The 16454-nt window shown below is 47.2% G+C and overlaps 3 protein-coding genes and 1 long non-coding RNA gene across 4 annotated transcripts; 1 reads left to right on the top strand and 3 right to left on the bottom strand.

Moving 5' to 3' along the window:
- Positions 1-331: 331 nt before the first annotated feature.
- On the top strand, positions 332-2775 carry LOC124677973. Its single transcript, XR_006994293.1, has 4 exons — positions 332-503; positions 1869-1938; positions 2374-2473; positions 2608-2775. It is a non-coding gene; the product is annotated as an uncharacterized LOC124677973 (long non-coding RNA).
- A 1237-nt stretch (positions 2776-4012) lies between these two features.
- On the bottom strand, positions 4013-6361 carry LOC124674800 (cell division cycle protein 48 homolog). Its single transcript, XM_047210856.1, has one exon. It carries the CDS (start codon positions 6359-6361, stop codon positions 4013-4015), a length of 2349 nt encoding a protein of 782 aa, XP_047066812.1.
- Positions 6362-7304: 943 nt separating this feature from the next.
- Positions 7305-9993, bottom strand: LOC124672151 (pentatricopeptide repeat-containing protein At5g61800-like). Its single transcript, XM_047208425.1, has 3 exons — positions 9945-9993; positions 8365-9803; positions 7305-7917 (listed from the first exon to the last, which is right to left on the bottom strand). Exons 1-2 carry the CDS (start codon positions 9991-9993, stop codon positions 8497-8499), a joined length of 1356 nt encoding a protein of 451 aa, XP_047064381.1. The 3' UTR covers positions 7305-7917; positions 8365-8496.
- LOC124672153 lies at positions 9952-11923 on the bottom strand. The gene is made up of 3 exons (XM_047208426.1): positions 11765-11923; positions 10705-10934; positions 9952-10026 (listed from the first exon to the last, which is right to left on the bottom strand). The coding sequence occupies exons 1-3, from the start codon at positions 11921-11923 to the stop codon at positions 10002-10004; spliced, it is 414 nt and encodes a 137-aa protein (XP_047064382.1). The 3' UTR covers positions 9952-10001.
- Between the last annotated feature and the right edge of the window lie 4531 nt (positions 11924-16454).

Genomic DNA, 16454 nt, shown 5'->3' on the forward strand with positions numbered 1-16454 from the left:
CCAATTGAGAGAAATTTGGACAACTATATTTATATAAAACAATAATCAGTTTACATGAACTGTCTCTGCCATATCTTATTGAGTGAGGATACCAGGGATGTGCATAATCTATGTCTGCAGATTAGAAGAAACAGTGCTTACAATTGCATCGTACTAACATTTTACAGTGAGGTGGTTGTTTATGTCTTAACTTTATTGATTAGTACTGTCAAATCTAGGAATTCACACTGATGACTCAACTTTATATAAAATGTTACGTGACCTAACTTTACCACTTGCCTTGCATTTGAAATGCTCACCTTTTGAAGTTGAGGTTCTCCATAAAGCATGTTCCTTTTTGAACTGCATGTGCTAATATTTAACAATACTGTTTTTGCAAAATTATGAAATAACAGCTACTTAATCAGACTGATACATGATTTATTTTTTCACCCTCCAGATAGAGTGAGCTCTGTTCCTATAGTTGATGATAATGGATCCCTTCTTGATGTCTATGCACTCAGGTTTGGATACTTTGCATTTACTTTCCTGTGCTACAATACTGTTCTGCTCTTTTGTATTTGGTATGCTCAGTTGACTATGCATGATGAAGCCGCCCACTGGGGCTTGAACAAACACTCTCTATCCTTGTGTGGTGACAGGATGCACCCTATTAAGACTTTGCTCCTAATAGTCCTGGTCTTTCTCATCCCCGAACAGTCCAACAGTAGCAAAATCACAGCTAATTGTTTCAAAGGGATGTGTACTTGTGTATATGATAATAATGTAGTGATTAGAGGAGTTATGATGCAGCATTATAAAAACATAACAAAATTTCTGATTTTGTAGAGCTGAGGCCAGTAGTATCCTAGATATGCACTACAACTTTTATTAGGCACACATAAAGGTCACCCTTTAGAGTTATTAGTAGATACGCACTACAACTATTACGTATTAAACACCCAATCATATAAAGGTCACCCTTTATTAGATACATATTATGACTACTGTTAGTGCATTTTTCATGGGACTCAACAACAACATCAAAACATTTTATCATGGGACTCAGATTTTTTTTTTTAAATATCATCTGACTAAATCTCAGGTTAGGTTTGACTGGGTTCATCTGGTTTTCAGAGGGTGGTACTAATCATACTTAATGTGTCTTTTTTATAGAAAAAAGGAGTTGGTAGACCTATCTTGTTTGGCATTTTGGTATCTCAGTACATCTCCTTGTTTTTTGATCATCATCCTAAGCTACTAAAGGATATTATGACTACTGTTAGTGCATTTTTCATGGGACTCAACAACAACATCAAAACATTTTATCATGGGACTCAGATTTTTTTTTTAAATATCATCTGACTAAATCTCAGGTTAGGTTTGACTGGGTTCATCTGGTTTTCAGAGGGTGGTACTAATCATACTTAATGTGTCTTTTTTTTATAGAAAAAAGGAGTTGGTAGACCTATCTTGTTTGGCATTTTGGTATCTCAGTACATCTCCTTGTTTTTTGATCATCATCCTAAGCTACTAAAGGATAAAATGACACTAGTCTTGACATTTCAATTACATCTTCCCAGGCTCCTAAATGTGAAGTGTGTTCATGATTGTCAATCTGCACATCAGTTATGCGCTCCATTTAAAACATAGATGGCTGTGAGGTCATTTCTTTTACGTAATATGTCGTGTCTGGAAGTTCAAACTTACTTTTAAGTCTTTGGTCCATTTGGCAGTCTTGTTTAAAATTCAGATAACATAGGTTCCAATGAAGAACCTTCAACTTAATTTATATCCTTTTCAATTTTTCCATTTTATCCCTTTCAAATGTTTGTATATGATACTCCTGAACTTGATATCCTTTTCTAAATACTAACCTGTCTCTACAGCGATATCATGGCTCTGGCGAAGAATGACATTTACACTCGTATTGAACTTGAGCAAGTGACCGTGGAGCATGTATGTTCCTCCATCTTGTTTTTAGCCTGTACTCGCAGCCTTTCCTTTGATGTGTATACATTTTGTACAGATGTACTAATATTATGTTTGTTCTGTTTGATAATTAGATGACACACAGCTTTGTGTTGTGATGTTTAGTTCATCAAATGTCGAGAAGGAAGAAAACAGAACATGAAGTTATCTGTCCATGCTGATATCGGATGCCTCATTTAAATATAACTTATGTTGCATTAATAATTGAAGATCAGTAGTCCATTAGCATGCTTGAAACCAGAGCATCTTTAGACGAAACCAGATCATCTTGATACGCCCCACAGCGCACTTTACCATGGTTCTTGCTAATGTATTATGTATCTGTCCATGTGTTGCGTTTCTTTAGTGTATTTGTTCTCTTTGTGAATATGATCCAACACTGTACTGTATCCCACTTTTCAGGCCTTGGAGCTGCAATATCAGGTGAATGGACGGAGACAGTGTCATACCTGTTTGAGTACAAGTACATTTCTTGAGGTGCTGGAGCAATTGTCTGTTCCAGGTATGAGTTTGGAGATAAGTTCACATGCTAATATAGGGAGCAAATGAGGATTGCATTTTACATGGGATCATTCTATAAACTCCTGATCTTAAAATAATCTTGGCAGATTTCTGACATAATGTATATCTTACCAGGGGTGCGGCGGCTTGTCGTCATTGAACCGATGACTAGATTTGTGCAAGGAATTATATCATTGAGAGACGCAGTAACATTTCTCCTTGGTTAACATTTGTGTAGCCATTTCATACATGAAAGCCTGTTGTATTTTGATTGGGATGAAATAAAGAAATGTTGTTTCAACAGATGGAGGGGTTCTTCATATCTTCCATTGTTCCGCTCTGAAACTTATAGTCATGTCCCAGAGAAAGAAAATGAACTTGTAATATCACGAATTGTGAACAACTGAATCTTGGCAACAACAGGCCATGCCTTGGAAGTATGAAGACTCCCGATTGATCAAGTACTGTTGCAACCTTTTTCTCCACGGATGCCCACCTGGAGTTTTGGTGGCATGATGAGTCCTGCTTTGCTGCCTCGGAATGCTTCAAGATAACTGTGAAGAGTTGATGAGGCCTGGCTACGGTAAAGAAGGGAAACAGCTTGATTAGAATTTGAGGACTATAGAACTACTATAAAGACTGGATGATAATCATGCGGCAGGTTACATTATTCAACAATTTTGCCTATACTAGTTAGAAGCCCAAATCCGTACATACCATGTCCCTGGGATCACAGGTGGTTGCCATATTTTACCTTCCTCTCTGTTCGCATGTCCTTCAGCTTTACGACCGTTCTGTCTTGAGGAATTACATGACTGCGTTAGTACATCACATCGTCACCCGTCCTCTCATCAATTGGCTTCCTAAAGACAAGAATTATCAGTACTGTTACTCTTAAGTAGTAAAATCATTGCCATTCTTCAGAACTGCAAATGCACTGAAAATCCAACAATAACTTGAACAGTATACCCACGCTATAGATATACTGGTGCAAAGATAAGTCCATTAGCATAACTCAAAACTACACACCAAGACACGACCTACCCCTCCTCAAATTGCCTCTTGCTAGTTCTGATTTCCAAATAAAATGTTTCAGGATCCAACATACATATATGCCATGAGAGACGTTTGACAAACAATTCTCTGCAAGACATACTGCAAATAAGACTGGGTGAGCTACAAGGTTTCAGACACGACGTACAAAAACACTGAAAACAACATTTGGCTTCAACTTTCTTCATACGAATGCATACACTCTGTTCACCCCTGTAAACAGTTGACCTCCTGAATCTTGTTCGGCATTAAAGAGGAGAGGGGTAGAAACTAGAAACAGTATTTGCTTGTAATCGACGTTTCAGTTAACGGCTCAGGCTATTTTCAGTCGTTGCTGCTTAAAAACACCGGCACACACGGTTGCCTTTCTACATCAGAGAGCTTCTTATATCATGAATTGTATTTATATGATGTATAGTAACAGACAAGAGGAATCAGAATAAAAACAGAACCTATGCTACTTCAGTTTCTAAGAAAGGCTACTGGATCAATTGTAAAGATCGTCTTCATCAGCTGCGGCTGAGATATCGGCAGCAGCTTCTGCCGCCTGGGGCTGCGTCGGGAAACGGAACTCTGTGCCGAAACCTCTCGACTGCTGCAACGTGTAAGCAAAGGCTTGGTACTTCCTGATGTCGCCATCACTAACGCTCCTCCTCGCGAACTTCATCGACTCCTCGAAGTGAGCCGCCTTGATCTCAGCCACCTCCTCTGCTTCCACCTCCATGCTATCCTTTTCCAGTCTCTGCCTCTCCATGTCCTTTTCGATGTCCTCCCTGATGGCGTACTTGCACGCCCTCTGGCAGATCTCCGTGATGTCGGCGCCGCTGAAGCCCGCCGTGAATCTCGCAAGCGCGCCGAGGTCGACGTCCTTAGCCACGGGAGACTTCCTCAGACAGGCCTTGAAGATTTGGTGCCGAGAGGCCTCGTCCGGCAAGGGGATGTAGATGAGCTGGTCTAGGCGGCCGGGCCGGAGCAGCGCCGAGTCGATGATGTCCGGCCTGTTGGTGGCGCCTATGATGAACACCGTCTTCTTCGCGTTCATGCCGTCCATCTCGGTGAGGAGCTGGTTTAGGACCCTATCCGCTGCACCGCCGGCGTCGCCCACTCTCCCGCCCCTCTGCGTCGCGATGGAGTCAAGCTCGTCGAAGAAGAGAACGCACGGTGCAGATTGGCGCGCCTTGTCAAAGATCTCTCGCACGTTGGCCTCGCTCTCGCCGAACCACATCGTGAGCAGCTCGGGTCCCTTGATGCCGATAAAGTTGGCCTGGCATTCGTTGGCGATTGCCTTAGCGAGCAAGGTCTTGCCGCATCCCGGTGGCCCGTAGAAGAGGACGCCCTTGGAGGGCGACATGCCGAACTTCTCAAATTTCTCCGGATGCTCCACCGGGTACTGGACGGTCTCTTGCAACTCTCTCTTCACGCCGTCCAGGCCGCCGATGTCATTCCAGCTGACGTTGGGCACCTCCACGACGGTCTCGCGAAGCGCAGAAGGATTCGTACCGATGCGGGCCGTTTTAAGGTGGTCGTTGGTGACGGCCATGGAGTTCAAGATCTCGGCGTCGATGGTGTCGTCCTCCAGGTCGATCACGTCCATCTTCTCCCTGATGCATTGTAGTGCTGCCTCCGTGCAGAGCGCGGCCAAGTCAGCGCCAACGTAGCCATGCGTATCCTTGGCAACCACCTCGAGGTTGACGCCCACGTCCAGCTTCATGTTCTTCGTATGGACGCGCAGCACTTCGAGGCGCCCAACCTCGTCCGGCACTCCAATGTCGATCTCACGATCAAACCTCCCAAAGCGCCTTAGGGCAGGGTCGATGCTGTTGGGACGGTTCGTGGCACCCATAACGATGACGTGCGCCCGAGCCTTCATGCCGTCCATCAAAGTCAGAAGCTGGGACACGATGCGCCTCTCGACCTCGCCATGGGTCTTCTCCCTGTTGGGAGCGATGGAGTCAATCTCGTCGATGAAGATGATGGAGGGCGCGTTCTTCTCGGCTTCCTCGAAGGCCTTCCTCAAATTGCTCTCGCTCTCTCCGGCCATCTTAGACATGATCTCTGGACCGTTGATGCAGAAGAAGAAGGCCCCAGTCTCGTTGGCCACGGCGCGGGCGATGAGCGTCTTGCCAGAGCCAGGAGGGCCGTACAGGAGGATGCCCTTGGGCGGCTTGACGCCGATGGACTTGAAGAGCTGCGGGTGTCTGAGTGGCAGCTCAACCAGCTCCCTGATTTGCGTGAGCTGCTTGCGCATGCCGCCCACGTCATCATAGCCGACGTCATCGAGCCTCTCCTCGTCCTCCCTCTTGACGGGCTCGCCGTCGCAGAAGATCTCCGTGTCAGCCGCCACAATGCAGTACTCGTCGGCCGGATCGATCTTCATGACCTTGAACTCGACGCTCCGCATGCCGCCACGCACTAGGAAGAGGTCGCCCTTGCGGAGCGGGCGGTATGCGTCCACAAAGTAGGGCTTGAGATAGGAGTCGAACAGGTTGCCGGTGACGCCCTCGATGGTGTCGTCCACCGGGAGGATGTGCACCCGCCTCCCGTACTTGGCGTCGTGGCACAGGTGCACGGACACGACGTCGGCGATGCGGACGCGCAGGTTGGATCGAACCACCTTGTTGATCTTCATCTTGTGCTCCTCGCAGGTGTCGTCGGTGAAGGCGATGCAGAGCGTGCTGCGGCGGCGCTTGCCCTTGAGCAGCACCAAGTCGCCGCGGAATATGCAGAGCCTCTCCATGGTGGCCGGGTGGAGGCTGCACATGGAGTTGTCATCGTGGGTCGCCTCCTCCACCACCAGCCGGTTCGCGGCCTTCTTCGACGGCGGCGCGCTCGCCATCGCGTCCAGCGCCTGCCTCTGGCTGATCTGTGTTTGGTTCGTTCGTGCACTGGTGAGGAGGAGAGTAGGGGTCAGTCAGAGCCCTATATGAAGGCGCGGCCAGCAAATTCGACTCCGATTGGGGAAGGCCGCTCGCAGCTCACGTCCCAGCCTAGTTCGAATTCGGAAATAGACTCGTGTCCAATACTTAGTCCGTTCCGTCAATGGGTGTTTCTTCCTATCCTTGTGTAGTGTACTTGTACAACAGTCCGTTTGTACTACTGTACTAACTATCGCTGCCGTTTTAGTAATAACATATATTTTATGAAGCGGCTTATATTATGAAACGGAGGCAATAATACTTGAAAATAGTTTCCTTAGAATTTAACGTGCTAGACGTATTTTGTGAAAATTTATTTTACTTATGTCTAGCGAGCTGCCTACCATGCTAAATTGAAAGAACAACTGAAGAAAATATTTGCCAGGTTAAGCTATTATAAACTTTAGCAGAACAAAGCTCGGAATTATATTGATCTGAAGTAAGAAGGACAATTAGACACGGTATATTGGAGTTATGTCTGAAGTACAAATAAAAACTGAAGCACACCGATGTTCAGAACTTTTCTGTATATAACTCTCGCTGTCAATCTTTGCAAGTTCAAGTTAATAGCTCTTAGTTAAAATCTCTCGGTAGTTAAAACAACATGCATCAAGTGCTCAAGACGTCACTACAAGTTAGCACTTTCAGTCGGGGCACATGATTTTTCGGAGGCATCCATGAAGTTACAGATTGGGCTCATAGCACAAACCAGAGAACTGAGCAACACACATGTATGTTTCCACAACTTCATTTCCCTTCAGCGATTTGCCATTAGCCTCTCCCTTCCCTGTTGACAGATTGGACGATGACGTGGTGTCCCACCTTCCTGCCGCCTCAAGTCGTCCTCCATTGCCAGCCCTGTTTGTTAGCATTACACTTATACACTAAAGCTTAAGCAAGGAATCCTCTTTGTTAGTATAGTTCAGATGGTTACAATGTCTTAATTAGCGAACAAGTTTTCATTGTACTGAAAGATGCATCGTTTCATCTGCATGACATCATTTGATCCAATCATTTTGACCACCGGTATGTTTAATGAATCGATATTTTTATTCTTGATGGTGTCATTAGGAAGATATTTTTATTGTTGATGGTGTCATTAGGAAGATATTTTTGAATGGTCATTAGGAAGATATCAATCCGTCTGAGATGATTAAGCTGGTATTTAACAAAATAAAAGCTAGGTTCAGTTGACGATTAAGACTTATGTATTCAGGTGAATTTTCATTGTCGCTAGACGTAATGGAATTGCTCATAGTGGAAGCTAACTTTATATGCCCTGCTGTAGTGCTTGAAGGATCAAAAATATCTTATCAGAGAGGAAGCAATGGAAGGATCAATTTGGCAGACCAAACAAGCCACTTCCAAGAGGAAGCAACGGAAAGGGAGCAGGGGTGAATGACATACCACCATAATCATCTCTCATTTAATAGTAAAGAAGATGTTCTCCTGACATGGTTTGATTTGTACTAATGACCTGAAAAATCAAATCAAACAGGGTCAACCAAGTCCCATCAACATCAAGAAACTGAACATGTATTTTGAAATTATTTGACATTAATCAACGTGTGCTTGTCATCAAGAATTCATGATTCTCAACGGTTGCTAAGATTTTGATAGAATGCAATCTTGCTGATAACATTAAGAACCGAGTTCTCTTTTCTCACCCCATTATGTTCTACTACTTGTTTTGTAGATTTGTAGAATAGTGATAGGTTAGGAATACTCTTCGTTGATGAGTTCCTATCAGAATTCATACTTCCCCAGTTACAGTTCACAGTCACGCACTTGCAGAGTAAAGTCCACAACAGAAAGAGGCCCGAGTCCTGAAGAACAGAGTGCGGGATTTGGCCTATACAAGGATTTCAAACCACATGGCCTTAAATCTTGAAATACTGGATTTATTCACAGTGAAAACTGATACCTTGCCGGTCGACACAAGTCATTGCCGCTCCTAGGAGTAGCAGTCCTCTTACTGAACCAGCTTCTACTTTGCAGTGGTGACCTTCTAGGTAGAATCTACGGTCTGCGATCAGCCAGCATATTGTGTGCTATGCTAGTGGTCCGCTGTAATCGAACTGCAACCGACATTTCTCCTAGCAATCCTTTCATCCATCAATTTCCTAACCCTGGCAACATCCTCCCACCTAGCAGCATGTGCATAGATCCCGGCCAGGACAGAGTATACCCCGCTGTCTTGAGGGTTGAGCTCCAGCAAATGTCTCGCAGCAACCTCCGCTGCTTCCACGTTCCCGTGCATTCTACAACCCGCGAGTATACCTCCCCAGACGTAAGTGTCCCCTTCTGTTGGCATCTTCTTGACCATCTCAATCGCTTCCTCGATGAGCCCGGCTCGACCAAGCAAGTCAGCCATGCATCCATAATGCTTAAGCTCCCGAGGCACACCGTGCTTGCCCTCCATCTCGGAGAAGATCCTCTTTGCCATGTCAACCAGGCCAGCATGGCTGCAACCAATCAGTACCCCTAAGAAAGTGACTCCATCCGGTCGAACACCCTCAAGCAGCATCCGGTTGAAGTACTCGAGTGCCACTGTGCCATGCCCGTGCATTGCCAGCCCGACGATGAGCGCGTTCCAGGTGAAGACATTCCTCGCAGGACACGAATCGAAAACCTCTCGGGCAACGTCGACACGCCCACACTTTGCGTACAGATCAACGAGCCCTGTACACAAGAACACGTTTGGCCGGGGCCTGGTTTGCGTTACGTACTCGTGGACCTCTCGTCCCTTCTCTAGGGCCCCGAGCTGCGCGCAGCATGATAGGGCTGCGGCCAGCGCCACGTCGTCTGGCCTGAAACCCTCCGCCCTCATCCTGTCAAACAGCCCCATGGCCTGCTTCCAGCTTCCAACCTTTGCGCACCCGGCTACCACGGTGCCCCAGGACACGGCGTCCCGCTGCGGCATCCGCTGGAACTCCTTCATGGCAAGCCCCAGCAGGCTAGCCTTGATGTACCCGTCCATCAGAGCGTTGTAGGAGATGACGTCCGGCGCGTGCATTTCGTCGAACACCCTGCGCGCCGAGTCCGGGAGGGCGTTCTTGGCGTAGAGGGAGACGAGGGCGTTGGCGACGTGCGGGAACGGGAGGAGGCTGCGGGCCACCGCGACGGCGTGGAGGGAGAGCGCGAGCGGGAGGTGGGGACGCGAGGAGGCGGCGACGGAGATGGCGAGAGGGAGGGTGTGTCGGGTGGGGGGCAGTGAGAGGCGGAGGGAGGAGCGGAAGAGGAGGAGTGTGGAAGGGCGGCGTGCGCAGTGGAGGCGAGAGTAGGCGATGAGGAGGAGGGTGTGGGCGTGGGGATTGGGGAGGGAGAGGTGTCCGGCGACGGCGGCGAGAATAGAAAGCCAACCTGAATGCCAGCATGACTACACAAATAGAAATCAAACTCTGCATGATGGCAAATCTTCGAATCAATAACAGTGCCTACAAATCTATATATCAGAAAGGTCCGTTCTCAGTGATAAGATGTGGAATCAAGCAAAGCACAAACAACTAAGCAGGGAGTATGTTCCCACTTTTATCAACAGTACGCTGATCATTGTGGTTATTAGCAAAAAAGCTTCATGCTTTGCCTGCAAAACAAATTCAGAATCAACTGAACATCAGGCTTATAAAACACAGGCAATTTTTTTTTTATCTAAGCAGCTGCTTCCCTACTACTTAAACACGTTAAATAAAAAAATAATAAGTTCTTGCTCGCAAAGGGCAATACCAAATCAGTCACAAATTATATTTTATCTAAGTGGCTGCTGTCCTACTACTTAAACACGTTAAATCAATAAGATGATGTGCGTGTTTGATCAGGTTTTAACAGACCTGCTGATGGTTTATATCATCAGTTCAAGAAAATACTACTAAAAGTCTTGAAGTGCACATCAGGTTTGAACATTTACATACAGGTCGGCGAGAAATCATATCCATGATCTACTCTGTGGCTGGTCTACTACAACCAGATTTAGACATATTAAATCAATACAAGGCATTAAACTCCGCATATGCCTTTTAGGAATAGCCGATCCCAAGCCCGGGTAAAGGAGGAGGGTTGTGATAGGCGTGGCGAGCCAACGTAAAAAACAGCGGTTCCTATGGATATGAAACCCAATCGAAATCAATTAAACAACACCGAGATCGAAAAGGTCCAGAATCTTAGCTTTGTGGCATGCAACAAGATACCAAATCTTAGCTTTGTGCCAGCTTCTTAGAGAAGATGCAATTTTTAGCAAGATTAGATGGAGGAAAAGGAGAGAGACCTCACGAGGCAGTAGCAGCTCAGAGTGCAGGCCGGCAGTAGAAGATGGTGTGGTTGCCGAAAGACGCCAGCGGCAGCAGCTCCGGCCATACTGCAGGGAGCAGCAGCCAGGGCAGGGGAACACTGATTCGTGATCAGTGCCTCCCCGCCACCATCTCGGCAACACAGAGAGCCCCTCCCGCAGCCCACCGTCAAACGCCGCAGCTGTTCGATCTCTTGCCGTGAGTGATCCTGTAAGTGCAGAACTCTGAATATTAAAATGGGAAAAGTCTGAGCATGTAGATTAATGTAACAGGAAGCAAATAAACTACAAGAGATGGAGAACCAATGACTGTATTCTTCCACGATGAGGTAATAAATAGGTAAAGGAGATAGGGGAAAATACACTCGTACTACAACAGATTAGCAACAAACTCATACTACGAGGGTACCTAGTCTATCTGCTGCATATACATGCTGAGAGCATGTTACACTAGATAGGCTTTGCAAGCAAGGTATGGATAACTAATAGACATGGATATACTAGGCTAATTTCTATACGTGTACATGTAGACTGTAGAGTGTCGACTCACACACAAACAGATGCAACCTAGAGGTACTAGGAATTAGTTTGCTATTTTGGTTAATTTTAAACAGATAAAAGAGCTGCGGAACCGCTCACTTGTTGGTGCATCCACACACACCCGGCAGGCAGCATAAGGAACCGGAGACAAAATCAATGAACATAGACATTCAAAATTGGATTTTTATTAAAATTCTTGGTGACATTATATTGTCCTGTCAGATCGAAAATTTATCTTATGCATACAAGGACTGATATATACATGGAAGGCTGGAACACATTTAAAATCCTGTACATCCGTTCCTGCTAAATGGGCATACATCCGTCAATTGTTTAACAATTAGTTTAGGCGTGACCTGAAGAATAGCTCAGCTGAACAACACTATATAACAGACTGAACAATATTCAGATGCTTGTGACTTCCTCTACACGTTCAACGGGAGAAAAGCTACAAATTTTAGCAAGAACAGATGGAATAAGAGGAGGAGAGAGGCTTCACCTGGATGCAGCGGCTTCGAGTGGTGGCCAACATCAGTAGGTCGCGGGCGAGGTTGCCAGAAGAAGAAGACGCCGGCAAAAGCACCTCCGGCCGGACTTCCGGCACAAGCAGGCGGTGCAGGCGACCACCGGCTCGTCCTCCGTGCCTCCCCGCCGTCATCCTGGCGCCGCAGCGAGCCCTCCCGCCGGCCGTGGTCAGACGCGCTCACCGGCAGCAGCAAATCGATCTTTGGCTGTGAGTTGTGGTGGAGGCGGCATGTAGATGCGCTAGAGGAGGAGGGCCGGCCGGAGCTCGACGGAGCCAAGCGGCGGCACCGCTTTGGCGGATTCCTGTGGGTCTAGGGATCGCCGTGGCCCGTGGGGGCTGCGGAACGGTGGTTCCATGCCATGGAGACGGTGCAGGAGGAGGAGTTGGTGCCGGTGCGGTGGTCGGCGGCGCGAGGGCTCGCCAGAACCAGGCGGGATTTGCCGGCGATGGAAGGGGAACGGGAGGTGGAGCTGAGAAGGGTAAAAGACGTGAAAGAAAGAGAGTGGTGTTTGGACTTAACCAAATTTTCGTCTCTTGATTTTGGGCCAAAAATCCCGCTCCAAAATGCGGGTTAATTGTTTGGTGCCATGGATCCATGACATGGCAACTTCAGGTCCCGAGAAGATATTAAACACCCAGTAAACGCCCGAGGAGATCAATCAGCGTGCCATCGGAAAATAAATCGCGCCGCCTACCTGCCCTTGAGGAGATCAATGGGCGTCACGTCACGCAGAGAAATAAATCGCGACAATTACCCTGTCTCCTATCTTAAATTCTTAATTAAGTGATGAAAATTCTACTGATTGTGGAGTAATTGCATTGTCGACACTTTCCTTGCTTTCTCTGTTGACTAAGCTGCTGGATCTCGACGCCATTCCTGATTTCCGCTATACTGTATGCATGGGTATGCTTATGTGGTTACAACAAATTTCACTGGGAATTTAGAGAGCTACCACGAAAGGTAAATGGAAAATAGCTTGCATGTTGCTTTTCACGCGTGTGTATAAATCATCATGTTGCCTACAATCGATCTAAGAAAATGACCATGAATGCATGTAGCTCTTCTACCTAAGAGCATCTCCACCGGTGCCCCCGATAACGGTCCCGATAGAGATTTGGGGCCGGGAGCGAATATGGGCTCGCCCCGGCGCGCCCCAAATGGCGCCGGTGATTTTTCGAGCCCAATAGAAGCACCGGCAACCTCTGACATAGGCATCCCAAATGGGTCTGCCGGATATAGTACCCGGGGTTTACTGAAGGCCTACTACTCGAAGAATAAGAAGATTCGGAAGCCCAAGATATATTTAAGGAAAAGATAGAGTTGTAATAGGAAGTGTTATTTGTAATCTGGCGGGATGAGTTAGAAACCGTCCCGAACTCGTAACTTGTACGAAGCGAAACCCTCGGCTCCACCTCTTATATAAAGGGGGAGTCGAGGGACGAAGAGATCATCGAATCATTGTCCGCAAACCCTAGTTTTCATATTCGTCGAGTACTTTTCGACTGAAACCTTCGAGATCTACTTGCCCTCTACTTCTAACTAAACCCTAGCCTACAATCCATAGGCATTGATAAGTTAATCCCTTGTCAATTGACGCCGTCCGTGGGAATTAGAGGCGTAAGGATCCGATCTCGATGGCACGTTCAAAGTCTTCGACATCGTCAACCGGAAGCAACACTATGGATCGAGGTAAACGAGTCGCTCGCTGGTCTTGTCGATTTTGTTCCTCACCCACCTTCCCGTTTGGATGCATATGCGTATCCGGCGGAGCCCATGGAGATGACGTTCGGAAGGTTTCACTTTCGCGTCGAGAAGGAAGGATCGTATCGTGTCGAAATTCCGATCTCGTCGGGATCGTCGGCGGTCGATTCCGATTTTTCAAGCTATGCGTCGTCAACCGAGTCAGGAGAAGAAGAAACCTCGGAAACACGCTACATCAGTACCGTAACAAGAGAGAAACTCGCCAAGATCTTCAACGACATATCATTCGAGTCATCTCGCGGACTCATATATAAGCGATGGCTCAAGCGATGACGACAGCCTACGACTTCATCGACAAATCTATCACAAGGGCGAGGTCTTCATCAATCTCAATAATGATGTCACCAAACCCAACATAGATTTGAGTGCAAAATACCATCAGATCTATGCTATCGAAGATCAAGAGGAAACATCGCAGGCTTTCGACGATTTGGGTAACCCTTATGTCGATCCCTCGGATCTAAGGAGAGGTATGGGCACTAAATATGTTGGGCCCACACCACGTGTCGAGTTCAACTTCCACAAGCAGCCCGGGATAGAGCCGCAAAAGCCCCGGATGGCTCGGAACCAATGACGACAACGGCTACCGCTCAAGAACCGCAAGCTTATCAATATAGACTCGCACGAGCTGCCGAAACATAGAAAAACAGCATGACTGAGCCGGACAGAGAAAGGAGGCAGCTTCGCATCCAGCAGAGAGAAGGGCAGATCTAAGTCGACAATCCAGAGTTTCGGATGATAGTCACAGGAGGCTCGGAACAGAGGAAGATCAAGGTTGCAACACATACCCGAGCGTAAAGAGAGCACTTAATTCAAAATCTCGACATGTCCTTTATGTCGATAGATGAAAGAGGAAACATTATCCCTAAGACACCAGAAGCTGGGTACATGGCGACACAAGCTTATATTCTCGCATCTAGGCCACCAGCAGGTGACCCAAGAGAAACGTTATACAATATGGCGTTAGCAGGGGTCGGAGCTATGGGGACAGCGTTTGTAACAACGCCTCCAGAAGGAGCGGCAAGGCAAAATAGTCCACGACCCGCAGCAGGCAACGGCGGCAGCTCCCGAAGGGCCCAGTGGAGCAAGAGATACAGGAGTACAAGCAAGGGTCGATAGAGCAAGGCAAAGCGAAGAGACCATCGGCAATCCCCGGAGCTTAACGATGAAGATATGTGCGGCCTGCCGTGCTTCACGAGAAGAGTACGAAAAACTCGAGTCCCTTCGGGATTTAAGTTGCCCGATCATTTCAAAAAATTCGACGGCTTGCAAGATCCGAGAGGATTGGCTAGTTGATTACCTTGAAACGGTAAAATTAACTCGGAGGAACTAGGGCAACAAGCAATGCAAAGTATTCAGGTGCACTTAAGTGGAGCCGCACGATCTTGGATCAAAAACTTCAGCCAGGATCTATCGACAACTGGGAAAGTTTCGAGGAAGTATTTGTCAAGAACTTCAGGTCCACGTGCAAAAAGCCCGCGTCGTTAGAAGAGCCGAGGGCATGTCGACAAAAGCCGGATGAGTCAATGAGAAAATACATCCAAAGGTGGAACATCATAAAAAACTCGGCAGAAAATATATCTGACGAGAGAGCAATAGATGCATTTGTCGCAGGAGTTAGGCGTGGAGACTTTGTCGAGGACTTGGGAAGGACCAATCCAAAGACAAGTATCCGCGTTGATGGAGATAGCAAATAAATGGGCGGATGGAGAAGATGCTGTCCACAATAAACGGCACGAGTCACCGTAAGAGGACCGTGGTCGAAATTATCAATCGAGGCGACGATTTCCTCGGCAGCACTCGAACTATGACGCCCCAGTGGCAAATTTCGGCAGGATTTCGGACAAACACAGGGGGAAGCAATAGAGATGATTATCAAAGAAGCAACGAGCAGCGAAGCGATAATAGGGACGATTCCCGCAACGAGGCAAAATAGTGGGCCAAGGTTCCCAAGACCTTTCGTGTCCCCCGAAGAAATGTTGAACGGACCGTGCCGTATGCATTTCTTCCTCGACAAGCAATGGGAAAAGACAGTCAGGACACTCGCGGAAAGACTGTCGAAATTTTCAAGCAATGTTCGGATGTGCAGAAACGCTCACGCTCGAGCAGCACGACAGAAATCCTCGGGAGCCCAGGAGCGAAGTTCACCTACCGCCACCTCCCGCGATTACAGAGGATAATCGACACCAGCTCAGAATAGCGGCAGCACCGGCACCACCACCCTATGTTGATCCTAATTCCAACGGAGCAGTGTCGATGATTCAGAAGGGAAGGCCGTCCAATAGAGCTCAAAAAGTAATCTCGCGACAGTGTTCATGGCAGAGAAAATGCCTCCACCAACGAGCTGAGTACCTCAATTGGTCGTGGCAAGACATCGGTTTCACCATAGCGAGACCACCCGCAACAAGTTCCTCGACCAGGCAGGTCAAGCACTTATTCTCGCAGCAGCTATCGCAGGATTTGACGTTTCTCGAGTATTCATAGATGGTGGCAAGCAGCTTAAACCTTATGTATGCGGATACATTGAGGAAGATGAACATATCTTTAGCAAACCTCGAAGCCAACGGACACAAGGTTCCACGGCATCACACCAGAGAAACCAAGTTACCCATTGGGGAAGATCAACCTCGACGTTCGGCTTTGGAACCCGAGAAAACTATAGAATCGAGAAACCGGAGTTCGAAGTCGTGGATTTTCCATCGCAAGTACCACGCTTTGTTGGGACGACCAGCATATGCTAGATTTATGGCAGTACCACACTACACATACCTGTTATGGAGATTGCCTGGACCCAAGGGACCAATCACGGTCAAAGGGAGTTTTGCTTTGGCTGATAAGTGCGACAAGGATTTCCATCGGTTATCGAAACCTTCGGGATGCAAGCTGAATACTTGGCGTCGA

This window comes from Lolium rigidum, chromosome 7, assembly GCF_022539505.1.
Source record: "Lolium rigidum isolate FL_2022 chromosome 7, APGP_CSIRO_Lrig_0.1, whole genome shotgun sequence".
In the NCBI taxonomy this organism is placed as follows: domain Eukaryota; kingdom Viridiplantae; phylum Streptophyta; class Magnoliopsida; order Poales; family Poaceae; genus Lolium; species Lolium rigidum.

Excerpts from the sequence above, each read along its gene's own strand:
- LOC124674800 (XM_047210856.1), bottom strand. The coding sequence starts at position 6,361 with ATGGCGAGCGCGCCGCCGTCGAAGAAGGCCGCGAACCGGCTGGTGGTG.
- LOC124672153 (XM_047208426.1), bottom strand. The coding sequence starts at position 11,923 with ATGACGGCGGGGAGGCACGGAGGACGAGCCGGTGGTCGCCTGCACCGC. Across the intron at positions 10,935-11,764 it reads CTCGAAGCCGCTGCATCCAG|GATCACTCACGGCAAGAGAT; the intron begins GTGAAGCCTCTC and ends CTGCACTTACAG. Across the intron at positions 10,027-10,704 it reads AGCTGCTACTGCCTCGTGAG|GCAAAGCATGAAGCTTTTTT; the intron begins GTCTCTCTCCTT and ends TTTGTTTTGCAG.
- LOC124672151 (XM_047208425.1), bottom strand. The coding sequence starts at position 9,993 with ATGATCAGCGTACTGTTGATAAAAGTGGGAACATACTCCCTGCTTAGT. Across the intron at positions 9,804-9,944 it reads AACATACTCCCTGCTTAGTT|GTTGGCTTTCTATTCTCGCC; the intron begins GTTTGTGCTTTG and ends GCTGGCATTCAG.